Here is a 23,947-nt window from a genome sequence, read left to right on the forward strand (position 1 = left end):
GATAATATTTGTGTGAATGTAGTCTGATGTAAGGCTCCATATTTCATTCTAAGGTGTACATTATTGTGAATTTAGTATTATGTAAAATTTGATAGAGCCTTTTCTATAGTATTAATACTGTATGTAAAATTACATTTTGTTTGAATAACATTTTTTTTATGCATGTGAATGAAGTCTGATGTAAGGCCCCATGTTTCATTTTTTGTTGTAAATGTAGGTTAAATTGTGGATTTAGTATTATTGTCTGTAGGGATATAGTATGGATACTACTGTGTAAGATTGTATGTAAGATTACTCAATACATTTTGTCTGAAAAAGGGTAATTCGTTATTAAAAATAAAATAGAGATTATTGTTAATAAATCCTGTTCCATGTACCCTTTTTTGAATCAGAACCCCTGCCCCTCTAAAGGTCTCTGCACGGCTTTGCTCTTGAGTAGGGTCTTCAACTGCTGGTGTCGTCAACCCAGACACTTTGTGAAAACCGGCCACATTCCGTGACCACCCACATGGACTCAGGGGCACACACCCTTTGTTGCTATATGCTGCATAGATAACCATTAACCTGGCTGCTAAGGAACAGTAAACCAGTGTTTACATCCATCTGTCACTCCAATGCTGCATCAACACAAGACACACCCACAGACTGGGCTTTGAGTTACACATGCACTCTTTTGTTACTGTAGAGCATGACCCATGAGAAGAGCTCACCAGAGATACCACCAACATCACAGACTGTTCTGTAAGCATCAGATAGCTCACTGAACTGTGCAACAGAAGATGGAAGCTCAACACAGTGAAGACATTCAGCTTGCCTTAACTTGCTCATGTTGACCTAGATTCTGTATGGCTTTTTATTTTTTTTCAAATATGTTGAGATTCCCTTCCTCCAGAACAGCGAAGGCAAAGAAGACCATACTAAAAGCACATAATTATTACTTTGGGTGGTTTTAGATAGTAATCTCTGTATGTTTGTATGCGTGTGTGTGGGTGTGTGTGTGTGTGTGCGTGTGTGGTTGTGCGTGTGTGTGTGTGTGTGTGTGTGTGTGTGTGTGTGTGTGTGTGTGTGTGTGTGTATGTGTGTGTGTGTGTGTGTGTGTGTGTGTGTGTGTGTGTGTGTGTTTTGTGTATGCCTGACTGCGTACGTGCGTGTGTGTTTTGTGTTGGTTTGGTTTGTGCGTAAACTGGGATTGGGGTAGTTATGAATGAATGCTATGTCGAAACACAGCTTAGCATAGGTTGACTAAGCCCTGATGATACCCTGACTACAAACCTATACCACCACCACCACCACCACCCACAACCCAAACACAAACACATCAACTAAACCACCACCCACACACACACAAAGACACTCACTCACATCCACTGCCCAACTGCTCTGTTTGAAATGGGAGGTATCGAAATGTCAGAGAATGAAAGGATGGCAAATAAAAGAGATGGTAAATACAGGGAGAAGAGGGAGGGGCCATCGATAAGGCCAGTGTGTGTGTGTGTGTGTGTGTGTGTGTGTGTGTGTGTGTGTGTGTGTGTGTGTGAGTGTGAGTGTGTGTCAGTATTGCATACATGCACGGCTCACTGGCCTATAGTTCACCTTTTAAAGGGGAGGAGCTAAGTAATGTCAGTACTGATAGGGCTGTTGGGTTTAAGCCTTGGTTTACACTAACATATGGCCTATTGGTGAGGCCTACAATTGACACACACACACACACACACACACACACACACACACACACACACACACACACACACACACACACACACACACACACACACACACACAATGGCCATTCCTTTGAAGTGACTATGTGGCTCAGTCACCGATGGCTGAGCACAAACCTTGTGGCTTATTAAGTTGTCTAAACCTTGTGGTATGCTAGGGTGAGACACTCACAACCCATCATTTCGTAATCCCTAATGATTTCCTGTGCGGACAAAAAGCTGATCCTCAATTTACAGTCCTGAAGACCTCCTAAACACCACCATTTACTGTAAGCACATGCAGTTCTTGGTTCTTGGTTCTTGTTTGTCAATGTCTTGTCATGATCTCACTGCATTTACCAGTCTGAGTCAAATTCCCCTGTGTTTGTTGACTAAAACGGTTTCATTTAATGTTTGATTACTCCTTCTGCAGAACAGAGCCCTTTTCTGGACACTGCAGAGCCGGAAGCTGGCTGTTTGCATGACATCACCTTTCTGTGTGCTCAAGGTGTTTTTACCCGGAGAGGAGAACCAACGGAGACAATCAGTGACCAACATCTGTACCTCGTAGAGCCAGAGCACTATTCTGTATCTAGGACAGGTAGAGCAATAGGACTATTCGGTATCTAGGACCAACCCAGTCGCCAAGAAAAAACGTTGACGGTGTACGTTTCCATGAACACTGGATACGTTTCAACGTAAAAAATAGCGTGTTATACAGTATCCACGCGTGCCGCTGTGGAGGCGGGTTTCGGGGTTTGGGTTTCACGGCTTTCGCGGCAAATTGTGGACACGATTGTTTAGGGGGGGGGGGGAGGTAGACTGTTGTTGACCGGGGAGGGGGGGGGGGAGACACGTTTGTTGAGGGGGGGGGTTGTAGGGGGGGGGGGGGGGGACACGTTACGCCCCGTGCCCACTACCTCCGTCAGTTGACCGTTGCCCATTGACTTTGAATGGGGAAGGACGCGCAATGCATTGTGGATCCGTCCGTTCAGTTGGAGCGTTCGCCACCGTCAGAAAGTTGAAAAATGTTCAACTTTTTCGGCAGCGACGGTTCCGTCATCCAATCAGATCGCGTATGCTTGGGCTTGGCTGACGTATGCCTCTGCAAAGACTACTCCCCCATCCGTCAGCCACGCCTTCCCACGTCCGTTGACTGACGGTGCAGTGGGCACGAGGCGTTAGTTGAAGGGGGACGACGACGACGACGACACGTTTGTTGAGGGGGGGGGGAGACACGTTTGTAGGCGGGGGGGGGGGCACGCTCGACAACGAGAGTTGGTTTTTATTGAACGCTCGACAACGAGGGTTGGTTTTTATTGAACGAGACTTCAACACGGAACAGCTGCACGAAACGATGGTCACGTCACTCTCGGTGACGGTGTCGACAACAATGAACACACGAACAATGTTAATAGAACAACACACAACCACATAACATCCCAAACCCATCAACCCCACTTAATCCTAACAACAAAACAAGTTAACAAAAGCCCCATTTGTCAACTGACAACCCCAATTCCCAGAATCCCCCGCGGCTCCGGAACACGGCGTAGCTTATATTAATCTTTATTATCTGAATGGGAAATGCAATATTTTAGGACAGATACACCATTAAACGCGTTTCTAATGACATTTCTAGCGAGAAATGTACATTTTCCTTACATAATCTTCAGTCAGTGAATGTGTATGATCTTTATTAGGCTAATCTTTATTATCTGAATGGGAAATGCAATATTTTAGGACCGATTCACCGTTAAACGTGTTTCTAATAACATTTCTAGCGAGAAATATACTTTTTACTTGCATAATCTTCAGTCAGTGATTGTGTCTGATCTTTAGTTTTATAGTTATTAGGATTTGATCGGCTCGCTCGCATGTTTCAACAACGTCAGGTTTCGCTAAACTAGCAGCTCACGTGCTTCCTGCGTTTGTGTTATTAAACTGTTACTTTATGTAACTTTTAATGATATCATCTTGTTAGAAACACGTATATCTGAGAGCCAACCCAGTCGCCAAAAGCATACGTTGACAGTGTACGTTTCGTGAACACTGGATTACGTCGCATTTCAACATAAAATAGCACACACACACACGCACGCACACACACACACACACAAGCACACACACGCACACGCACGCACAGACACACACAGACACACACACACACACACACACACACACACACACACACACACACACACACACACACACACACACACGCACACGGTGCATTTCGCTGCTAAAACAACAACAAAATATTCCCTCAAATATTATTACTAAAGAACCGTTTTCCAAAGAACGAAATGTAAACCAATGCATTCTGAATGGGAGTGTTTCTCCGATTTTTCCATGCTACACAGAACGAAATGTAAACCCATGCAAATAAAGACTTCATGGTCATAATAATTTAAATATCATTAATCTCCTGAGTGTGTTGGGTGGTATTCTATTTTTTTCAACGGGGCTGGTGCCGTCTCCTTTTGACCTTTTGACCCCAGACTTCTGGGGGAATAGCTGAATCAATTCATTAGTCAATCAGAAGCATGTAAATATCTTCCCGGTGGCGTAGGAGGACGAACAAGGTGTCCTTCAACATCTACGCCTCCAGGCGATTGCAACGGTGCCACACATGAGCATATTCGAACATGTTTAATGGTAGTAATTAGCTGTCGAAATTGAAGGCCTTAATCAATAATGAGCAGCTATTGATTTGCTTCCCGATAAAAAATTGTGACAAATGACATGTTATTTAGCATCTACACGTTGAGCTGAGTTCAATGACACCAAGCATGACACTCTAGCTAATGGTAACATGTATTTTACATGGTACACCTAGGTCTAGGACATGATCTCGGTGTAGCAAGAGGGCGAGCTTGATCTCATTGGACTCAGCTTAACGTGTAGATGCTAATTAACATGTAATTTGTCAAAAATCTCCATCGGGAAGCAAATCTATAGCTGGTCATTATTGATAAAGGCCTCCAAAATCGACAGCTAATTACTACCCCGAAACATATTCAAATATGATCATGTGTGGCACTGTTGCAATCGTCTCGAAACGTAGATGTCAAAGGACACCTTGTTTGCCCTGTTGCACGACCGGGAAGATATTTTCATACTTCTAATGGATTGATTCATATTTTAAGGTTCTCGGAGTGAGACTTTAAGCGGCTGCAGCAGAAGTGTTGAGACGAAAGATGATATCAAGACATTAATAGAATATTCCCATTCACATTATGATTCTTCGTCATAACATCCGACCAAACATCCTTTACATTCACCGAGCGAAGATTATGAAAGTCCAGGCCCCCCCTTCCTGCACTCGGGGTCCGACCGGGCCAAGTTTCGGTGCGGGGGTCCCAGTTAGGCCCTAGAATATGGTATTCAAATTTCAGGGCGGTAGGACCTTCCTATCTCAAAAGCTGTTTTTCCACCACATTCTGAACCATTAGGTCTCGCAGGCAACACTTCTGAAGGGGCTTTGTCCAAATGACAGTCCATTTGGGAATACTTTTTTTCTCTATGGGCTAGAACTACAAATCTTGGATATGTCGTTCTCGCGGCCCCGGGAAATGTGTGTAAACATTTTAGCATCCCGCTATCTCGAAAAGGCCGGAAAAGGGGCGTGACCTCCAACAGTACAGTCAATGTACATAAGACAGAGGTTAGTTTCTAGGCCCCATTTTTTGCGGGATGGAGGTGTACATTTGTGGCTTAATGTGTGTAGACACAGCTGGCCTGTGGCCACGTCTTTGAAGTCTGGGGTCAAAAGGTCAAAAGGAGCCGGCACCACGCCGCTTATGAGATAACAAAAAGTGAATCTGTATTTCTCTCATAACATTTTGTCATTATTGAAGAGAGGCCTGATTCTCAGATATGCATGTTGGACTGTTAGGGTATAGGTCTGGGAAGAACTTCAGGCCAAAATCTTGCAAGCGAGCCGCTGGGTGCAGGTGCAACGAGATGGAGCACTTGCTGAGTCATTTCCTGTAGGGCTGGAGCCACAGGTTGAAGCGTATGCGTCCTTTGAAACCCCCTTTGATATATAAGAGACCCCAAGGTACAGTTTACTTAAATGTTCTCGTCTCAGTCACCTATTGCGTCACTTCCTTTAGGGCTTCGGCCTCCTAATTGATCATTGTAGTATAATTGAATGCCCTCTTTCATATTATATGATACTTCCACCACTGGGACGTGGCAACAACTCTCCAAATCCATATGGGGAGGGGGGGGGGATGCTTTTGGACAGTAGGGGTGTACACTAGACATAAATAGGAAGCAAACTCAGGAGAAGGAATGACCTCTCACAAATATTTATTGAATAAATTGTTTCAAATAACCCTGCCTCGTTAAATCAATGAACTTGGTGTTTTGCTTTCAAAAATAGGTTATAGAAGAAGTCTAAACTGCAGAAAATAAAAACATCCAAGCTGCCTTTTAAGGATACCTCGGAATATCTGTCTATTTTTTAACCGTCGGACCCCAGTTTACGACAAAAACAACGCAATTTACGGCAGCTCCTTTGCCGCGTGGTTTTTAGAGCCATGTAAGGATTAGAGGGGGCGGTCGATAGCAACCACCATAGCAACCATGACGGTCAAGTGACTGGATGCAGCCCCGTTGAAAAAAATAGAATACCACCCAACACACTCAGGAGATTAATGATATTTAAATTATTATGACCATGAAGTCTTTATTTGCATGGGTTTACATTTCGTTCTGTGTAGCATGGAAAAATCGGAGAAACACTCCCATTCAGAATGCATTGGTTTACATTTCGTTCTTTGGAAAACGGTTCTTTAGTAATAATATTTGAGGGAATATTTTTTTGTTGTTGCTTTAGCAGCGAAATGCACCGTGTGCGTGTGTGTGTGTGTGTGTGTGTGTGTGTGTGTGTGTGTGTCTGTGTGTCTGTGTGTCTGTGCGTGCGTGTGCGTGTGTGTGCTTGTGTGTGTGTGCGTGCGTGTGTGTGTGTTATAACACGCTATTTTATGTTGAAATGCGACGTAATCCAGTGTTCACGAAACGTACACTGTCAACGTATGCTTTTGGCGACTGGGTTGGCTCTCAGATATACGTGTTTCTAACAAGATGATATCATTAAAAGTTACATAAAGTAACAGTTTAATAACACAAACGCAGGAAGCACATGAGCTGCTAGTTTAGCGAAACCTGACGTCGTTGAAACATGCGAGCGAGCCGATCAAATCCTAATAACTATAAAACTAAAGATCAGACACAATCACTGACTGAAGATTATGCAAGTAAAAAGTATATTTCTCGCTAGAAATGTTATTAGAAACACGTTTAACGGTGAATCGGTCCTAAATCCCCATCACCCACTCCACCTGATTACTTTGGTACACCAGTTATTTTTAACCAATTTCAGCCCATTTCTCTCTCTGAACTGCGGGAATTAGTATTGCACATGAAACCCACTGCATTCCCCCATGATGCCATTCCCTCCTCTATCATTAAGGATGTTTTTGATGCAGTTGGCCCTTCAATTCAAATAATTCTAAACTCATGCCGTACATCTGGCACTGTCCCCTCATGTTTTAAACATGCGGTTGTCCATCCCCTGTTAAAGAAACACAACCTTGATGCTAAATGCCTGAAAAATTACCCTCCCATCTCTAAGCTTCCTTTTATCTCTAAAGTCCTAGAAAAAGCTGTTCTGTCTCAGTTGACTCCCTTTCTGACCACCCACAACATACTTCAACCTCTTCAATCAGGTTTTAGATCCCTTCACAGCACCGAAACAGCCCTGCTCAAAGTAACCAATGATCTCCTCCTCACTCTGGACTCTGGTGATAATGCCATCTTAATACTACTTGACCTCAGTGCTGCTTTTGATACTGTAGATCACAACATCCTCCTCACCCGCCTGGACCAGCAGATGGGCATTAGGGAGACTGCACTACTCTGGTTCAGCTCTTACCTTAAACATAGGACTTTCTCTGTCTCTATTGGTCAGTTCTCGTCATCATCCGCCCCTGTCTCATATGGGGTCCCCCAGGGGTCCATCCTGGGTCCCATGCTCTTCAGCCTGTATATGCTCCCACTGGGTGACATTATTAGAAAGCATAAGATCTCTTTTCACCTCTATGCCGATGATTCGCAGCTGTACTTGCCCTTAAAATCTAGGGACTCCATCCAATCTCTCCTGGTCTGTCTTGAAGACATCAGAAACTGGATGGCTAACAACTTCCTCCAGCTAAATGGTGACAAGACTGAAGTCATAATTTTTGGTCCCTCCAAGGCAAGACACACTGCACTGTCAAACTTAGGTCACCTCACGCCTCTTGTCAAACCCCATGCTAGAAACCTTGGTGTCATCCTCGACTCTGAACTCTGTCTTGACAAACAGATCAGCACTGTAGTCAAAAATAGTTTTTACCAGCTCAGAGTGATCTCCCGCCTCAAATCCTTCCTATCCCACAACGACCTCACAACGACCTCGAGATAGTTATCCATGCCTTTATTACATCACGGCTGGATTATTGCAATTCCCTCTACCTTGGCCTCCCCCAATCCTCACTCAGACGTCTGCAGCTGGTCCAAAATGCAGCTGCGCGTCTTTTAACTGGCACCAGGAGGCACGAGCACATCACACCCATTCTGGCCTCCTTGCACTGGCTCCCAGTTATTTTTAGGATCCAATTTAAAATTGTTTTATTTGTTTATAAGGCACTCAATGGGCTGGCCCCGGCCTATATCACTGAGCTTGTTCAGCCCCACTCTGCCCAAAGGTCCCTCAGATCCTCTAACAAAGGGCTTCTGTATGTGCCACACTCACGGCTCAAGCAGAGAGGTGATAGAGCCTTTGCCATTGCTGCTCCACGTCTGTGGAACCAGCTCCCCCTGGACATTAGATCCGCCCCCTCCATTTCTGCCTTCAAATCTAGGCTAAAAACCCACCTCTACTCCCTGGCCTTCCTTGCCCCTTGACCTTTTTAGCCTACCTCCTGTTCATGTCTGTGTGGTATGCCCTGGAAATGAATGTTCCCCCTTTGCATTATTATGACCTCTATGTATTGTTGTGTTGTTGTATTTTATTCACTTTTTATCTTTATTTATTATTATTGTTATTTTTAATTATCATTATTATTTTTATCTTATTGTACAGCACTTTGGTCAGTGTATGCTGTGTGTAAATGTGCTCTATAAATAAAACGTACTTACTTACTTACTTACTAAAATATTGCATTTCCCATTCAGATAATAAAGATTAATAAAGATCATACACATTCACTGACTGAAGATTATGTAAGGAAAATGTACATTTCTCGCTAGAAATGTCATTAGAAACGCGTTTAATGGTGTATCTGTCCTAAAATATTGCATTTCCCATTCAGATAATAAAGATTAATATAAGCTACGCCGTGTTCCGGAGCCGCGGGGGATTCTGGGAATTGGGGTTGTCAGTTGACAAATGGGGCTTTTGTTAACTTGTTTTGTTGTTAGGATTAAGTGGGGTTGATGGGTTCGGGATGTTATGTGGTTGTGTGTTGTTCTATTAACATTGTTCGTGTGTTCATTGTTGTCGACACCGTCACCGAGAGTGACGTGACCATCGTTTCGTGCAGCTGTTCCGTGTTGAAGTCTTGTTCAATAAAAACCAACTCTCGTTGTCGAGCGTTCAATAAAAACCAACTGTCGTTGTCGAGCGTGCCCCCCCCCCTACAAACGTGTCCCCCCCCCCCCCCCTCAACAAACGTGTCGTCGTCGTCGTCGTCCCCCCTTCAACTAACGTGTCCCCCCCCCCCCCTAAACAATCGTGTCCACAATTTGCCGCGAAAGCCGTGAAACCCAAACCCCGAAAGCCGCCTCCACAGCGGCACGCGTGGATACTGTAGGTATAACACGCTATTTTTTACGTTGAAATGCAACGTATCCAGTGTTCATGGAAACGTACACCGTCAACGTTTTTTCTTGGCGACTGGGTTGCTTCGACGGGTAGAGCCATATGACTATTCTGTATCTAGGTTGGGTAGAGCCATAGCACTATTCTGTATCTAGAACAAGTAGAGCCCTAGCACTATTCTGGACAGGTAGAGCCCTAGCACTATTCTGGACAGGTAGAGCCCTAGCACTATTCTGGACAGGTAGAGCCCTAGCACTATTCTGGACAGGTAGAGCCCTAGCACTATTCTGGACAGGTAGAGCCAGTACATTTCTATATTGGAGGATTTAAAGACTTCTGCTGATTGCCAGCTTGGGCCTTTATAAACTGAGAGTTGATACTTATCTTCAAGCCCCCTCCCACTGGGTATTGTGGGTCAGCCCCTCCCCCCCTCCCTGGTCCCCGTTAATAAACAATGACATGCCCACACTGTCTTAAAGGAGCTGGCCAGTTGGGCATTGATCACAAACTGTGCATTTTATGGGGTCACAAGAAGAGAACATCTGTTACGTTAAGTTGAAGTATCAGTAGGAAGAATTAAACACTCACACACACACACACGCACAAACACACAAACACACACCCTGTGAGGAATACGATGCGTTGGATTCGGTCAGGGATGCCTTTAATGACATGCAGGGTTTTCGAGTCTTTCATTGGTGGTGGAAGTGTTTATCTGAGTGTGCGCTAGTGTAAACATTTCCTCATCCCTAGAGTTATGCAGGCCTACCTTAAGCTGTTCCTCTTTGTGTACAAGGTCATGGCTGAGACAGATGTAATGCATGGCAACAAGACACATACACACATGCACACATGCACACACACACACACACACACACACACACACACACACACACACACACACACACACACACACACACTCACACATCAACACAGAGAACCACACACACACACACAGGCACACGCATTAAGATGTGTGTGTGTGTGTGTGTGTGTGTGTGCACTCCATTCTAAATATTTGCTCCTTCAATATTATTCTGCTCTAAACGTACTTACCTTGTTAACACACACACACACACACACACACACACACACACACACACACACACACACACACACACACACACACACACACACACACACACACACACACAAAAACACGTACAAAGACATGCTAGCCCTTTTCCAAAGCATTCTTGAAAGCCAAGAGTTAAAGCTGGTCTGGTTGAACTGCAGGGGAGATGATTCCAGCATGTGGATACAGGTATGGGCAGGAGCAGAGCTGCTTGGAAACATCTGGGTTCATTGTTACACGATTTAGGGTGTGGTGCAATGTTTTCACAATAAAAGTGTACAGCATGTTACCATTGACACACACAGTGTGTGTGTGTGTGTGTGTGTGTCTGTGTGTGTGTGTGTGTGTGTGTGTGTGTGTGTGTGTGTGTGTGTGTGTGTGTGTGTGTGTGTGTGTGTGTGTGTATGTGTGTGTGTGTGTGTGTGTGTGTGTGTGTGTGTCTGTGAAAACCCTGCTACTAAATATACGTTTTTATAGATGGTATTAAATATCTTTATTACAGTCATTAAAAAACTGTCAAGAGTTATTTGGGACAACATAAAAAAGCCTTCTCAAATTAAAATCAAAACAACAAAATGAATTGCACCAACAATGCCAAATTGCAACCCTTGCCCTTTATATGTGCCCACATCGTTTTGGGTAAACAAGGAAAATCTCACAAAGGTGAAAGATACAAAATGTTGTGGTAATGCAAAACGTTATTAAGGTGTACGTCGATTTGTCTGAGACCAGTGAATGAATCTTTTCAGACAAGTGAACTATTATCAATTTGAGAAGATTCACTTTGGCTTTCGGATAAGGATTTGGTTAAATGCCAAACATGCGCTATACAGAGTTGTGGCATGTTGGCATTGGCAACCTGGGTGCTCCTGTCAAGCGAGGTGTATCTGCCATCTAGTGGTGGCCCTCATTATTTGGGATCATGTTCCCCGTTTAAATAACGAGAGAAATTGCCTTAAAATGACTCCTTAATTTAAATGTGAATTTTTATTTTTTATTTTTTATTGTTTAAATATAATAACGATTCAAGATTCAAGAAAACTTTATGCATCCCCAGGGGGCAATAAAGGGTAAGGCACGTATTATTAAACGAATTATTATTATTATCGTTATATCATTATTATTATTATATATTATCAATTGATTAACCTTATACCAACATATACTTTACTAACAACTGTTTATATTAGAATCTTAAACCACACTTTCTTTGTGTGTGCGTGTGTGTGTGTGTGTGTGTGTGTGTGTGTGTGTGTGTGTGTGTGTGTGTGTGTGAGAGAGAGAGAGAGAGAGAGAGAGAGAGTGGAGAGAGGCCGACCGTGTGTGTCTGTGTGTGTGTGTGTGTGTGTGTGTGTGTGTGTGTGTGTGTGTGTGTGTGTGTGTGTGTGTGTGTGTGTGCGTCGTGTGTATGCGTGCGTGCGCGTGTGTGCTTGTGTTTGTGTGCGTGAGAGAGAGAGAGAGAGAGAGAGAGAGAGAGAGAGAGAGAGAGAGAGAGAGAGAGAGAGAGGGTGGGGGGAACTGTGAGAGAGAGACCGATAGTACGTGTGCGCGCGTGCCTGCTCATATACGTGTGTGCGCGCGTGCATGCGTGTGTGTGTGTAACAGTAATAACCTCCCCAACGGCTTGGTGGGCTCATACTGACCTAGTCACGAGTATGGGCTGCGGACAGACCATCGAGAGTCAGACTCCCTAAAAAAGAGGGTAAAAAAGAAAAGAGGCGTTGAGAATAGACTCGCCATTCACAGGCACCTTTCGGGCTGCTTCGGGCACGATCGGGTATATTCGTACCATTTCGGAACTTGTGGGCGTGTCCGAGTGTCATTTCTTGCGCACGTCGCTACGCTGCAATCGGATGATTCCACGAGGGGCGGGGCCAAACTAGAGGAAGCCGATGACTGACCTGCTCCCAAGGAAACCACCGGTACTCTCCTCTACATCTTCAGTGGATTAACTTTACACTCCTTCTCACAATCTCGCACAACGCTCTCCTACAAAACAATACTTGTATTACCAGATCCTCGGCTTGTATGCTGGAAGTTTCTCACATTGTCTTTTGGACGATTATAAGGTTTAAGCAATCATAAACGACAACAGGAATGGAGACAGAGATCCATGTGCCTCTCGGTTCGCCCGTCATCAGAAGATTCCCCATCTTCGTGGACGAGCACCAGGTGACAGATGGAGCGATCCGGCTGATCAAGGAGCTGCGGCCGGCGTGGGACCCCGACCGCCTCCAGACCAAGGTACCGTCCGCTAGCTTCTAGGCTAAGACTGACAGAGGCACCCTCTGCTAGCTCTCCGCTAGGCTAAGACTGACATTTATATTCAGGGGATTTTGCTGACGCTTTTATCCAAAGCGACTTACAACCATTCATTCACACACCACACACCGACGGCGGAGTCAACCACGCAGGGCGACAGCCAGCTCGTCAGGAGCAGTCGGGGTGAGGCGTCTTGCTCAGGGACACCTCGACACTCGGCTAGGAGGAGCCGGGGATCGAACTAGCCAACCCGCGCTACCTCCTGAGCTACTGACAGCACCGAAGCATCACTGGACGTGGACGCTAGCGAGGAGCACGCCCATAGCAATAGACCCATGGCACTAGACGACCCTCTACACAGAGCCATGGCAATAGACCCTCTACATAGAGCCATGGCAATAGACCCTCTACACAGAGCTATGGCAATAGACCCTCTACACAGAGCCATACCAATAGACCCTCTACAGAGAGGCATCATTCCAGGCCTAACACATGTCTGCTCAGTATTTGTACCCTGGTAACGGGTAGTAGACTTGGCTTAACTAGTTTCAGTCTAATACCGATTACAATATCGAGTTAAAATTAAGCTCTATGCACCAGGTTGTATCCGAATCGCCACGAAAGCTCTACATTTATAAACTTGGGTCTTGGAATGAAGCTTTAACCAATTACATTAAGCCAATCAGCGTCGTCCTTTTGCAACCCGTATGTAAATGCTGCAAATGCCCTATGGAGTGCAGTCACACAGTGACTAGGCTAGTGTGAGAGGTCAGCTGTTGCTGACGCGAGGACCAGACCACAGCTCCATTGAGAGACGTAAACATGCAGGGTGTGTAGCCTACCTGGGTGTTTGAGCAGCATCTTACATCCAATTCGTTCTCACTAAATACGAAAACAAAATGCAACTATGGTTTACGATCTGTGTTATTGTACCCTGTTTAAATTGCTGTCAGTTGAAACTTTAATAGTATTCATAAACCGAGTCAGTATATGTTTGTCGTATACGTATAATCCATTGCATTATGTAATATTATAATTTGTATTTCATGATGATGATTTAATGTTTTTTTTAAATCAGAATTGTCACTACTGTCTGAATATAGGCCAACTTCTCCAGCTACGTGCAGTCACTCTTTACTCAAAACGTCTTTACTCATGTGAGCGAAGTCCCTCTGTTTTGTAAAACTATTCTGGGGCAAAATATATTATCTGATGTAGCTATCTATAATGTTTAAAGATAATATGATCACCTCCTCTCATAACCACAAAATTATAATACATTGATGAAGTGATAGTATTTCAATGCATGTTATTTATAAATAGTGACCTTCAGGCCTGTATCATGACCTCAGTCTATATCGTATATAGATGAATGCATTATGCATTCATTATTCCTCACCATATATATGAAATAGGAGTATGCATATGGTAGACTTGTGTGTGTGTGTGTGTGTGTGTGTGTGTGTGTGTGTGTGTGTGTGTGTGTGTGTGTGTGTGTGTGTGTGTGTGTGTGTGTGTGTGTGTGTGTGTGTGTGTGTGTGTACTATGTTGTTAATCTCAGCAGCCTCCACCACAAACACACACTTCATGTCTGCAAATATGTCATTGGTTTGGGTGACTTTATTGGGCCTGTTGATGTCTATGTGAAATTCACACATCCAGAATTGAGAAAGTTGGATAAGGGGCAAATGCATAATTGATTCCCGCTAAGTGGATGGAGTCGCTCATGTTTCGTGGCTAGGGTCAAACCTGTTGCAACAGGAATGGCTCCCTTGCTGAATAGCACACCGTGGTGACAACAACGTCCACTGGCTTTGTATGAACCCAACAGGGTGGGGGCAGGTGGAGCCGGCGTCTGTTTACATCCCAGGGACTAATGCTGGTCCTCGGGGGCCCACCAACTCCACCCAGCCTCCCCATCCCGCCCCCTCTGCTCTGTGATACTGGGACAATGTTTACGTCCTTCCCTGCCTGTCACAATCGCACAGCCTTTCCTCAATGAGAGCCGCCTGCTTTGTCGTGCCTATCTGCTTTGGAACCAGACGGGGGGCATACAAATAATCCCCTGTCCCCAATGTTTTATAGTTGTATCAATAATTAATGAGGTGACATCATGATATATAAAGCTAGCTAACTCACATCTGTGTTACTACAGTTGTTCATGTAACAACAACAACAACAACACACATCTGTGTTATTACATTTGTTCATGTAACAACTCAGATCTGTGTTACATTTGTATATATAACAACACTCATCTGTGTTACTAAAAAAATTCATGTCACAACAACACACATCTGTGTTATTACATTTGTTCATGTAACAACAACATACATCTATCTTACTACATTTGTATATGTAACAACACACATCTGTGTTACTTACTACATTTGTTCATGTAATAACAACACACATCTGTGTTACTACATTTGTATATGTAACAACACACATCTGTGTTACTACATTTGTTCATGTAACTATAAAGCAAAATCAATTGCTGCAGACATTCAGATTTGCAGTGATAGGTCAAATGTTCCAATCAGTGGCCAACGATACCTTTTTTTTTTTTCAATACAAACTAGTCAAAAATCATCTGCAAATCTGAACTTTGGAAAAGGACATTAATTTTGTACCCTGCCGAGCATAGCTGCACGGCCTGTTGAGTCTCAGAGAAAGATGAGAGTATGAGAGCAGGACGGAGCAGACTTGGACTGGATGTTGTTTGACCAGCAGCGGCCGTGTTATGGTTGGCACTTAAAAAGGTGTGAGTAGAGAAACAGCGGCCTGACCCCCTGTGCCACCTGGACAGGATGGAACGCTTTTAGTTTTCTTTTCTGGAATGACACACCGTTCCAAAACATCCTGACCCAGCACACCAGAACGAGGCACGTGCACTGTGGCTCGTCCTACAACTTTCCCAGGCTTGGGACGGATTTGATGTCAATGCAGTTCGAATATCATGCTAAATAAAATATGATACATACACGTATGAGACTCTCATGACCTGTATAATGGATATGGCATCCAAGCACCTAACAAACCATTAAATTTTTTCAGATGTCTCTAAAAGACAAAGATTAAAGTATTTCATCCAAAGTTATGAACACTAAACAGACTATCCCTTCTCAAAACGGAACCAACAACGCTAAAAGTGGGGTTAGCGCCCTCGCAGCACACAAATCCCATGCTAGCCTTTCATCGATGCATCAAACATGCACCATACCACTGCTGCTGCCGCTGCTTACTGGAGAGTGTTTACCTACCTCTCGTCCGGGAGGTTTGCTTATTGCTGTCCGTCAGCGCATTTGATGGACGGCCCTGGCCGCTTATTGTTTGTGTCCCATGGCTAGACTAGAGCAGTCATGTGATGGTGAAAGTCGTTGGAGGGCAGTTCAGTCCTAATGGAATGCCTCTGTCTTTACAGTGAGCCACGTGTGGAATGCCAGTGATGTGTGGCTGCTGGACAGCCATGTGTATTGTTATTGTGCTCTGTTTGTTTGTGGGTGGCAGTGTCCATTGAAGGGAGGATGTTTATTGAAAAGTTTCATCGCGAGCTTCAGCAGACACATTTTTTACATTTCCGGAGACAATGGGCAAACAACCCCCTCTGACTATCCAATGTTGTGAATGTGATACCACCCTTGTATATCTCTGACCTTGTAGGATTTTTGATTGGAAAGGATTCAAGAGTCATTGAACCACTATGGCATTGCTTACAATCACAAAGTTGTCTCAATGTCAGCTTCCTGCAGTGGACAATATATACTGACACGGCATTGGGGCAAAGAGTACATATGTTCTAAAGAACCGGTTGCTCTCTATCTGCAATCCAGTTATCTTTTGCTTACACATGTCCCATAGCCATCAGAATTGCTATCTTTCAGAGAATTACAATAAAAAAAAAGCTTGCCCTTGGACAACTTGAAATAGCATCCACCAGACTCCACAGTGAGGGGTCTTTAGTGTCAACACCTTCTCTCTTGTTTGGTAACAGAATGCCACAAGGTCATTCTTTCCAATCACAGCCGTTGCAATGCTTCACTATCTGCACTACAGACACAACACATTGTTTTAACCTTGTGGTCACTGAAATCTGCCGCAGTTACTCATTGTTTAGTCTTTAAATTGGTTATTGTTTTTTTATTCCTAGCTCTTCACCGATGGCACCACCAACAAGCTCGTCGGCTGCTATGTGGAGGACAGCCCAGACGACGTGGTCTTGGTCCGTGTCTATGGCAACAAGACGGAGCTGTTCGTAGACCGAGACAATGAACTTAAAAGCTTCCAGGTAAAAAAATTATGGACACGGTCAACAATGTAAAAAAAAAAAGATATTGTTTTAATTAGGGCTGAAATCATTATTATTTAAATATTTCTTAAGCCGGGAATGTTTTTACATTTAAAACTACAGTGCTGAAGAACTAAATCCAAAGGGTGTGCGTTTGAAAAAAAAAAAAAAAAATAGTACTTAGTTGTGTAGCATCTTATCCTAGCTATCTCTGTTGTATACGAGGAATAGATTAACCTCGCGATTGTTATTGCTTGGCACTTTGTTCAATGAACATCCTTGCTGTACCGACAGCGATATAACTTCTCTTCTGAAAAATGTACTTATTGTAAGTCGTTTTGGATAAAAGCGTGTTGATAAAAGTGTTTGTTCTTTAGGTGCTGCACGCAAACGGTTGCGCTCCTCGTCTCTACTGCTCTTTTCAGAACGGCATCTGCTACGAGTTCATGCCAGGGGACGCTCTGGGCACCCAGGACGTACGCGACCCAGCGCTGCTCAGGTTGGGGGGCGACAACGCACACCACAGTATCACTGGGGATGTTAATGAGTGGGATACCCTGTCAGGGCTGGTGGAAGCATCCCACGTATCAAGCCGCCCTGGTCAGACACAGTTGGACTGATCTTACTTTGAGAGCCCCAGGGAACTCAAAGATCAATACCGACAACTGATAATGATATTGATCAGTTGTCGTTTAAGATGCAACGTGTATGATTTGGCCAAATAAGTTCTCCACACTCCAAACAGGGGGCAGCATATTACCAACGAACAGCAAACGCCTTAACACTGTCATTAACGTTATACAATGAAGTACCTTTAATAAGGTATTGCTACCTAACCATGTTAGCATTAACAGCTGTTTACTTACCAGTCAAGAAGAGCTTTAGCGTTGGAGAACAACATCAGTGTTTAATCTTGTTTTGCTTCTATTTCTATTTTTATTTTCTGTTGCCGTAATTAACAAGAAGTTAGAAATCGCCCTCTTGGCAGCAGTTCTACTTCATCCTCTCATGTGTCACCTGAGGACAGACTGGACACTTGGTGACCTTGACCTCTTGAGGAACACACTGGTGTTTTGATAAGGTACAGATGGCTGTGCTAGCTGCAAACCTAAGGAAATATCTCTGCAACGCAATACAAAGTTGCCCATGACGTTACGTGAAATGTGTTTTTTCTGACGTGAAAACCTTTTTTTGATAACCGTAGTTGGTTTTTGAATGTTTTAAGCAAATCATCTTCCAATCGCAGGACGTAACATTGAGTCCCTCCTCATTAGTAGGCAGGAGAATTCCAGAATAAAAAAATACTTAATAACATTGAACTAATTGCCCTGCCTCTGGCTGGAGAGAGCCCCTCCCTCTTCTACATCGGCCACTGGCAGTTGACAGTGGCAGGCCATTGACTTGCGAGTTGCATCACTGACAGGCAACCATAACATAACGCCATCAAGTCACCAATACCAGTTGAGAACTACGCATAACCTGTTTTTTGCGCATACAAACTGCATGGCAACATGTCCACAGATAGAAGTTGAAAAGTAATGTGTGCAAGACTGATGCAATGAGACACAAATAAGACAATCGTGCTAAGAAACTATATTTCTACAGCTTTTATTTACTGTGGATGAACGGAGAACCCATCTTGATTCTTGAGGTCGGAGGTTGTGAGGGCCTTGCAACATTTACAATACGGGAATCCGACATTAGGCAGCCTTCCAGTTGCAATGTCTTTATTTGCATAAAGTTAACTGAAGGACAGCTTTGTTCTACCCCTTTAACCCTGCTGCATGCCCCAGCGGCATCTCGTCCAACACAAAGGGAATGGGAGGCCTGGCCAATGGCGAGACCCAATATATGGTGGGGCGTCTGCATATCTCGGCTGTAGGAGTGGTTTTGGGAGTGTAATTAGTAAGATGTGACATGCCCCGTGCAGGAAGACGTTCTTGTTCATAGAGAGAGGTAAACGGGATGGCCAGCCAGCATTTCTTATCTATAGAATGTAGCAGGTTTTTTTAATGGGTTCTTGTTTGACATCCTATTGTCCCAAGTTCATAGGTCACGTTATGTATATAAAAAGATTTTGTCATAGGCACTGTGGATCTGTGATCAACTGACACCTCACCTCCAGGTTGTCGCTGTCCACTAAACGTGTCACTAGCATTCTTATGGCTCTTTATGACAGCTATGGCCTCAATGGGCGTCACAGGTCTACGTTTGCAGAGTAATTTGATGACACAGGCTGGGTTTCTCCAGTCAGCTGATTTGCATTGATATTTGTATCTAGGTATTTGTATATGTTTTTTTTTGGAGATTCAAATATTGGAGTTTTTTTTTTTATCCCTGATTGACACAGCAGATTGACAGGCAGGTGAATTGGCAGGCTCAACTTAGGTGCTGTCCAGTTGTCAATAATGGACAGCTCTAAACTGATCACGGTCATGCAAGACTGGCAAACGGCAATAGATAAAGGTTAATATGTTGATGATGACAGATGGCCGCAAAGGGCTAATGTAAGATTGCTGACTCATTCAATCTTGATTTGGTACTTTGTACTTTACAGCTCTGTGATTAGATCAAGTAGTCGTGTCACAATGTGACGTCAGACTAGGTTTATTGCCCATATGTATTGTGCGTGCTCAGTTGCTTTTCAAAGAGATGGGACCCGAAATATGCATTGTAAACACTGTTCAGACGTATAAAGTTTACACACTTTTATATTTGCCGGTCCTGGCATATGACAGTGGGGTTTAAAGAGAAAAGAGTAGATCTGTATGGACGATTGTCTTGGACTTTATTATTTTTAAACACACAGAAGACAATTAACATTGAGTGTACCCCGATTGACAAATAGATCCACACTCACTTTCAGAACATCGTTTGACATGTGAACTACTTTTTAAGCATTTGTTTATCTCTTGTATAGAGAGGTCTTTAAATTGTGCACAGATTGAACACCTGTAGATGGTGATCTGCACATCAGAAGGAAGGGAGTTGTTGTTCCCTCAGAAGACCACTCGCATTGCTTGTACCAGGATCAACAAATATATTAATACTTGGTCTTTGTAAAAGGAGATCAACTTGGAGAATTCAGGATCAACAAATACCTCTCCTTCACTCGTGTCTCATGTTAGACAAATATATTCACGCTCTTTTGAGAGACCTTTTTATTTTAGGGATCAGCTGCAGTATTGGACAAAACTCGATGAGATCCACAAGTGCCTATAGACCAGTAGTAAAATGATCATAACCTTGGGGATAACACACTCCCCATCGTCATTGAACTCTCAGCCCAAAACACACTTTTAACAAACACAAACACAGGATCAACAACTTAGACCAAAAGATTGGTCAAAATTGCAGTTGATTTCGGACGAGATACCCTGACACAAATATTTGTATTGAGACCATCATTTAGATAAATCAGGATTAAAATCCTACGTTTTCGCTTATCAGTGAACATCCAACTCTGCCTGGGACGCAGGTGGCGTTCTGTTGGTGACATCAAAATGCTCTAAGGCCTCCGAACGGAGAGACATCCACGGCGAGGTGGGTGGACTGTGGTGTACCAGATATGGTTGCACATTCTTTAGTATAACGCCACGATGTGGGAAGCAAAATTCTGAGCAGCGGTGGGTTTTGATGTCCGAGGGATGGTTAGCTTACCGTACACGTATAGTATAATGCCATGGTTCGTGAAGCATTTTATATACAACATCGCTCATTAAAACGCTCATACACAACGACGGAACTAAAAAAAAGTTGCCGTTGGTCGTAACCATGGGGATAACCTATCCTTCTTTGAACTCGAGGAAGCCCTTAATGTATTGAATCCAGGGCTAAACCATGTAAAAATCATTGTTGAATATTTATACTTTGCACACTTGAAATCTTTTCGAAAAGGTACTTTGATCTAAATGCTCTGTTGCTTAAAATAAGGAAATCAGTTTGGTTATACTTTTCGGAAACTTACAAAATAAACAAACATCAAAACCAACGTCAAAATAATCATGACAGGATTGTGGATCGTGATCCTGCTTGACCTTTTATTTTGCATGACATATCGTCCCCCACTATACCAAATAACGTTGGATTCATCATTTGTACATTACAAGCAATGTGACTTTTCTTCTGTGGTTAAACACTGGAATTTAAACAAAACAAAAGCCCAACAAATGAAACCTGCTGTCCAGTGAACCACCTGAGAGGCTCCCATTGGTGGAAAATGTACCCTGAAATGTAATGGCACTCTTCTGCCAGCCATAAGAACCCTTGGTGTGTCTCCTCAGGATGATCTCCAGGGAGATGGCCCGCATCCACGCCATCCACGCCCACAATGGCTGCATCCCCAAGCCCAACCTCTGGATCAAGATGCGTAAATACTTCTCCCTGGTGGCCACCGAGTTCACTGACCAGGCCTCAAACCTCAGGTGAGTCCTACATTGTTTACCAACAGCCCTGGCTGCCAGGAAGCCTGTGTGAGGCTAGCACAGCTGACCCCGTTAGGGATATATCACGCTTTGATGAACGCACACTGCTGCAGACTAATGTAAAACCCTCCCCTCATTTAATGCTACCGCTGATGGAATTTGCATTGTCAGCATGTGTTATATAATTCAATATTTTATTTAAATTTGACTGAGATAATCAATATTGTTTGGCTAATTATTTTTTCGGCCTAGATAATAGGTCAGTAGTTCTCAAACTTTTTTTACCGCGTACCACCTCAGAAAATATTTGTATACCCAAGTACAACCATTATGACCGATGTTTTAAAATATAACAAAATACAGTAGCGTAGGCCTGCGTCCCGAGTCAACTACGCACAGTTCACACAGGAGGCACATTTATTCCTCAAGATAATATTATTTATTGTTAACTGTTGTCAGCTGTACAAAGTGGTAGCACTAAAACACACACACACACACACACACACACACACACACACACACACACACACACACACACACACACACACACACACACACACACACACACACACACACACACACACACACACACACACCAACACACACAGCAAGTGAGAACATTAAGAATAAAAACCTGTTGCAGGCGAAATACAAATAATAAAAAAAAATTGGCAAGCACGTTGATAAATGAACATCCACGCCTAATGAGAAGGGGGCGCCAGCCTCTGCGAACACAGTCGTGCAATGTCTGGATCAATCAAAGTCAGCTTCAGTCTCAGATGTGCTCAGCATCAATCCTGCCTCTGTATTTTGTTTTTATGATGGCAAGTGAAGAGAAGCCTTTCTCGCACTGATTTGTGGTCGCAAAAGGCAGGAGAAAGCATTCAGCTTTGTCCGCAAGTGCAGGGTATTCGCTTTTCTGCTGTTTCCATAGGTCCAACAATGACAGCCTTCTGAAAGCAGACTTCAATGTTTCGTCGCATGACAATCCTGTTGGACTCTCCTGCTCACCAACACTGAAGTCCCCTGGCATTTCAGAGGTTTGGATGCTGAACGGGTTTCTCATCCAGTGGTTCGCTTCAGCCGTCACTGCAAAATATTGGTGGAACTGTTCTCCAAGCGAGATGCGGTGTGCAATGATGTTGTTCCTGACTTTTGAATCGTTGACTTTGACTTCTTCAATCAGACACGTTTTCTTAGGAAAAATAAACTGGTTTTGTCTTTCACACACAATATCTAAACAATAAGACAGCAGCAGTTGCCGCTTGATCTATGAGAATACAGTCCATTCGGCAATAAGAACAAATGCAAAATGTATAATGATGATAATCAAATTAGATAAACAGATAGCGTTCCTCTATGTACCCCCACCCAGCATCGCATCTTTTCCATTCTGATATAGACCATTTTCATATGTGGTCCTGAATAAGATACAGGTTGGATTTTTTTTTCCGATGCGACCTTATTCAAACTATATAAGTCTGGAATCTCTCCGTTAATTTTCCATTCCCAAAGGGCTTTACTGACAAGCGCAGATCAAAATGCCTATGGACGCATTTGGACAGGCCCTCAACCAATCATGGCATCGAAACGGGGCACGCAGCACTGAGCCACGGAAAAATTGCATCTTTCCCCTCAATAAAAGCTTTAAATCGGTTCTTCTTGTAGTGAAAATTTTGTGTCCTGATACCGCAATCCGCAAAACGTTCTACATCAGAGGCAGCCATCTTTGTTCAGATGTTTCAGATGTTGTGACTAGTCGTTCTGTTTTGTACCGGGCAGAAAAATTGAACAGGAGCGAGACCAGATCTATCTGCAGAGTAAATAAAACATGATCTTGGGAGATTTCTTTGGTTCCAAGCCTCAATCTGAGCATTCATATTGAAATCATGCGACTTTTTCGTCACTCTAGATTGACATTTGTCACAATTCTGTGCTGATGGAAGTCACTGGTGAATACAAACATGAATGTGGGTGTGATGGAGTTGGTCAGTGGAGGGACAGTTAATATAGCAGGTCATAGTGGCAGTGTAGTTAGAAGCAGCCCTTGAAATCCGGACATTTTGGATAAAATTGGCTTCAGTTAGCCAATCACGTCACAGTGCCACCACTCCGGTCACCGACCCACACTTCCGCACATAAGTTGCAGCCATTGATCTACCAAAAGCAATGGTTATCTCCTCGCTAACGGATTCTGTCTTCCATTGCACATCAATATTAATATAAAACATAAATCCTGACACTAGTGGCCTCCATGTGTACTTACGGTAGTGTACCAGTGTGCCATAGCAGGCTGTGTGTGAAGTCTTTGCTTTTGTTCTTTTGCGT

General features: G+C 43.6%; 1 protein-coding gene across 2 annotated transcripts in view; it reads left to right on the top strand.

Moving 5' to 3' along the window:
- Positions 1-12,412: 12,412 nt before the first annotated feature.
- Positions 12,413-23,947, top strand: part of etnk2 (ethanolamine kinase 2) — a 28,987-nt gene continuing 17,452 nt past the window's right edge. The window contains exons 1-4 of one of the 2 annotated variants that reach the window (XM_060063540.1): positions 12,413-12,889; positions 17,058-17,195; positions 17,573-17,694; positions 21,479-21,619. In XM_060063540.1, the coding sequence (XP_059919523.1) occupies positions 12,743-12,889; positions 17,058-17,195; positions 17,573-17,694; positions 21,479-21,619 (548 nt within the window). In that variant the 5' untranslated portion in view covers positions 12,413-12,742. The other variant, XM_060063549.1, reaches the window with a different exon arrangement.

The sequence above is a fragment of the Gadus macrocephalus genome, chromosome 1, assembly GCF_031168955.1.
Source record: "Gadus macrocephalus chromosome 1, ASM3116895v1".
NCBI classification, from domain to species: Eukaryota; Metazoa; Chordata; class Actinopteri; order Gadiformes; family Gadidae; genus Gadus; species Gadus macrocephalus.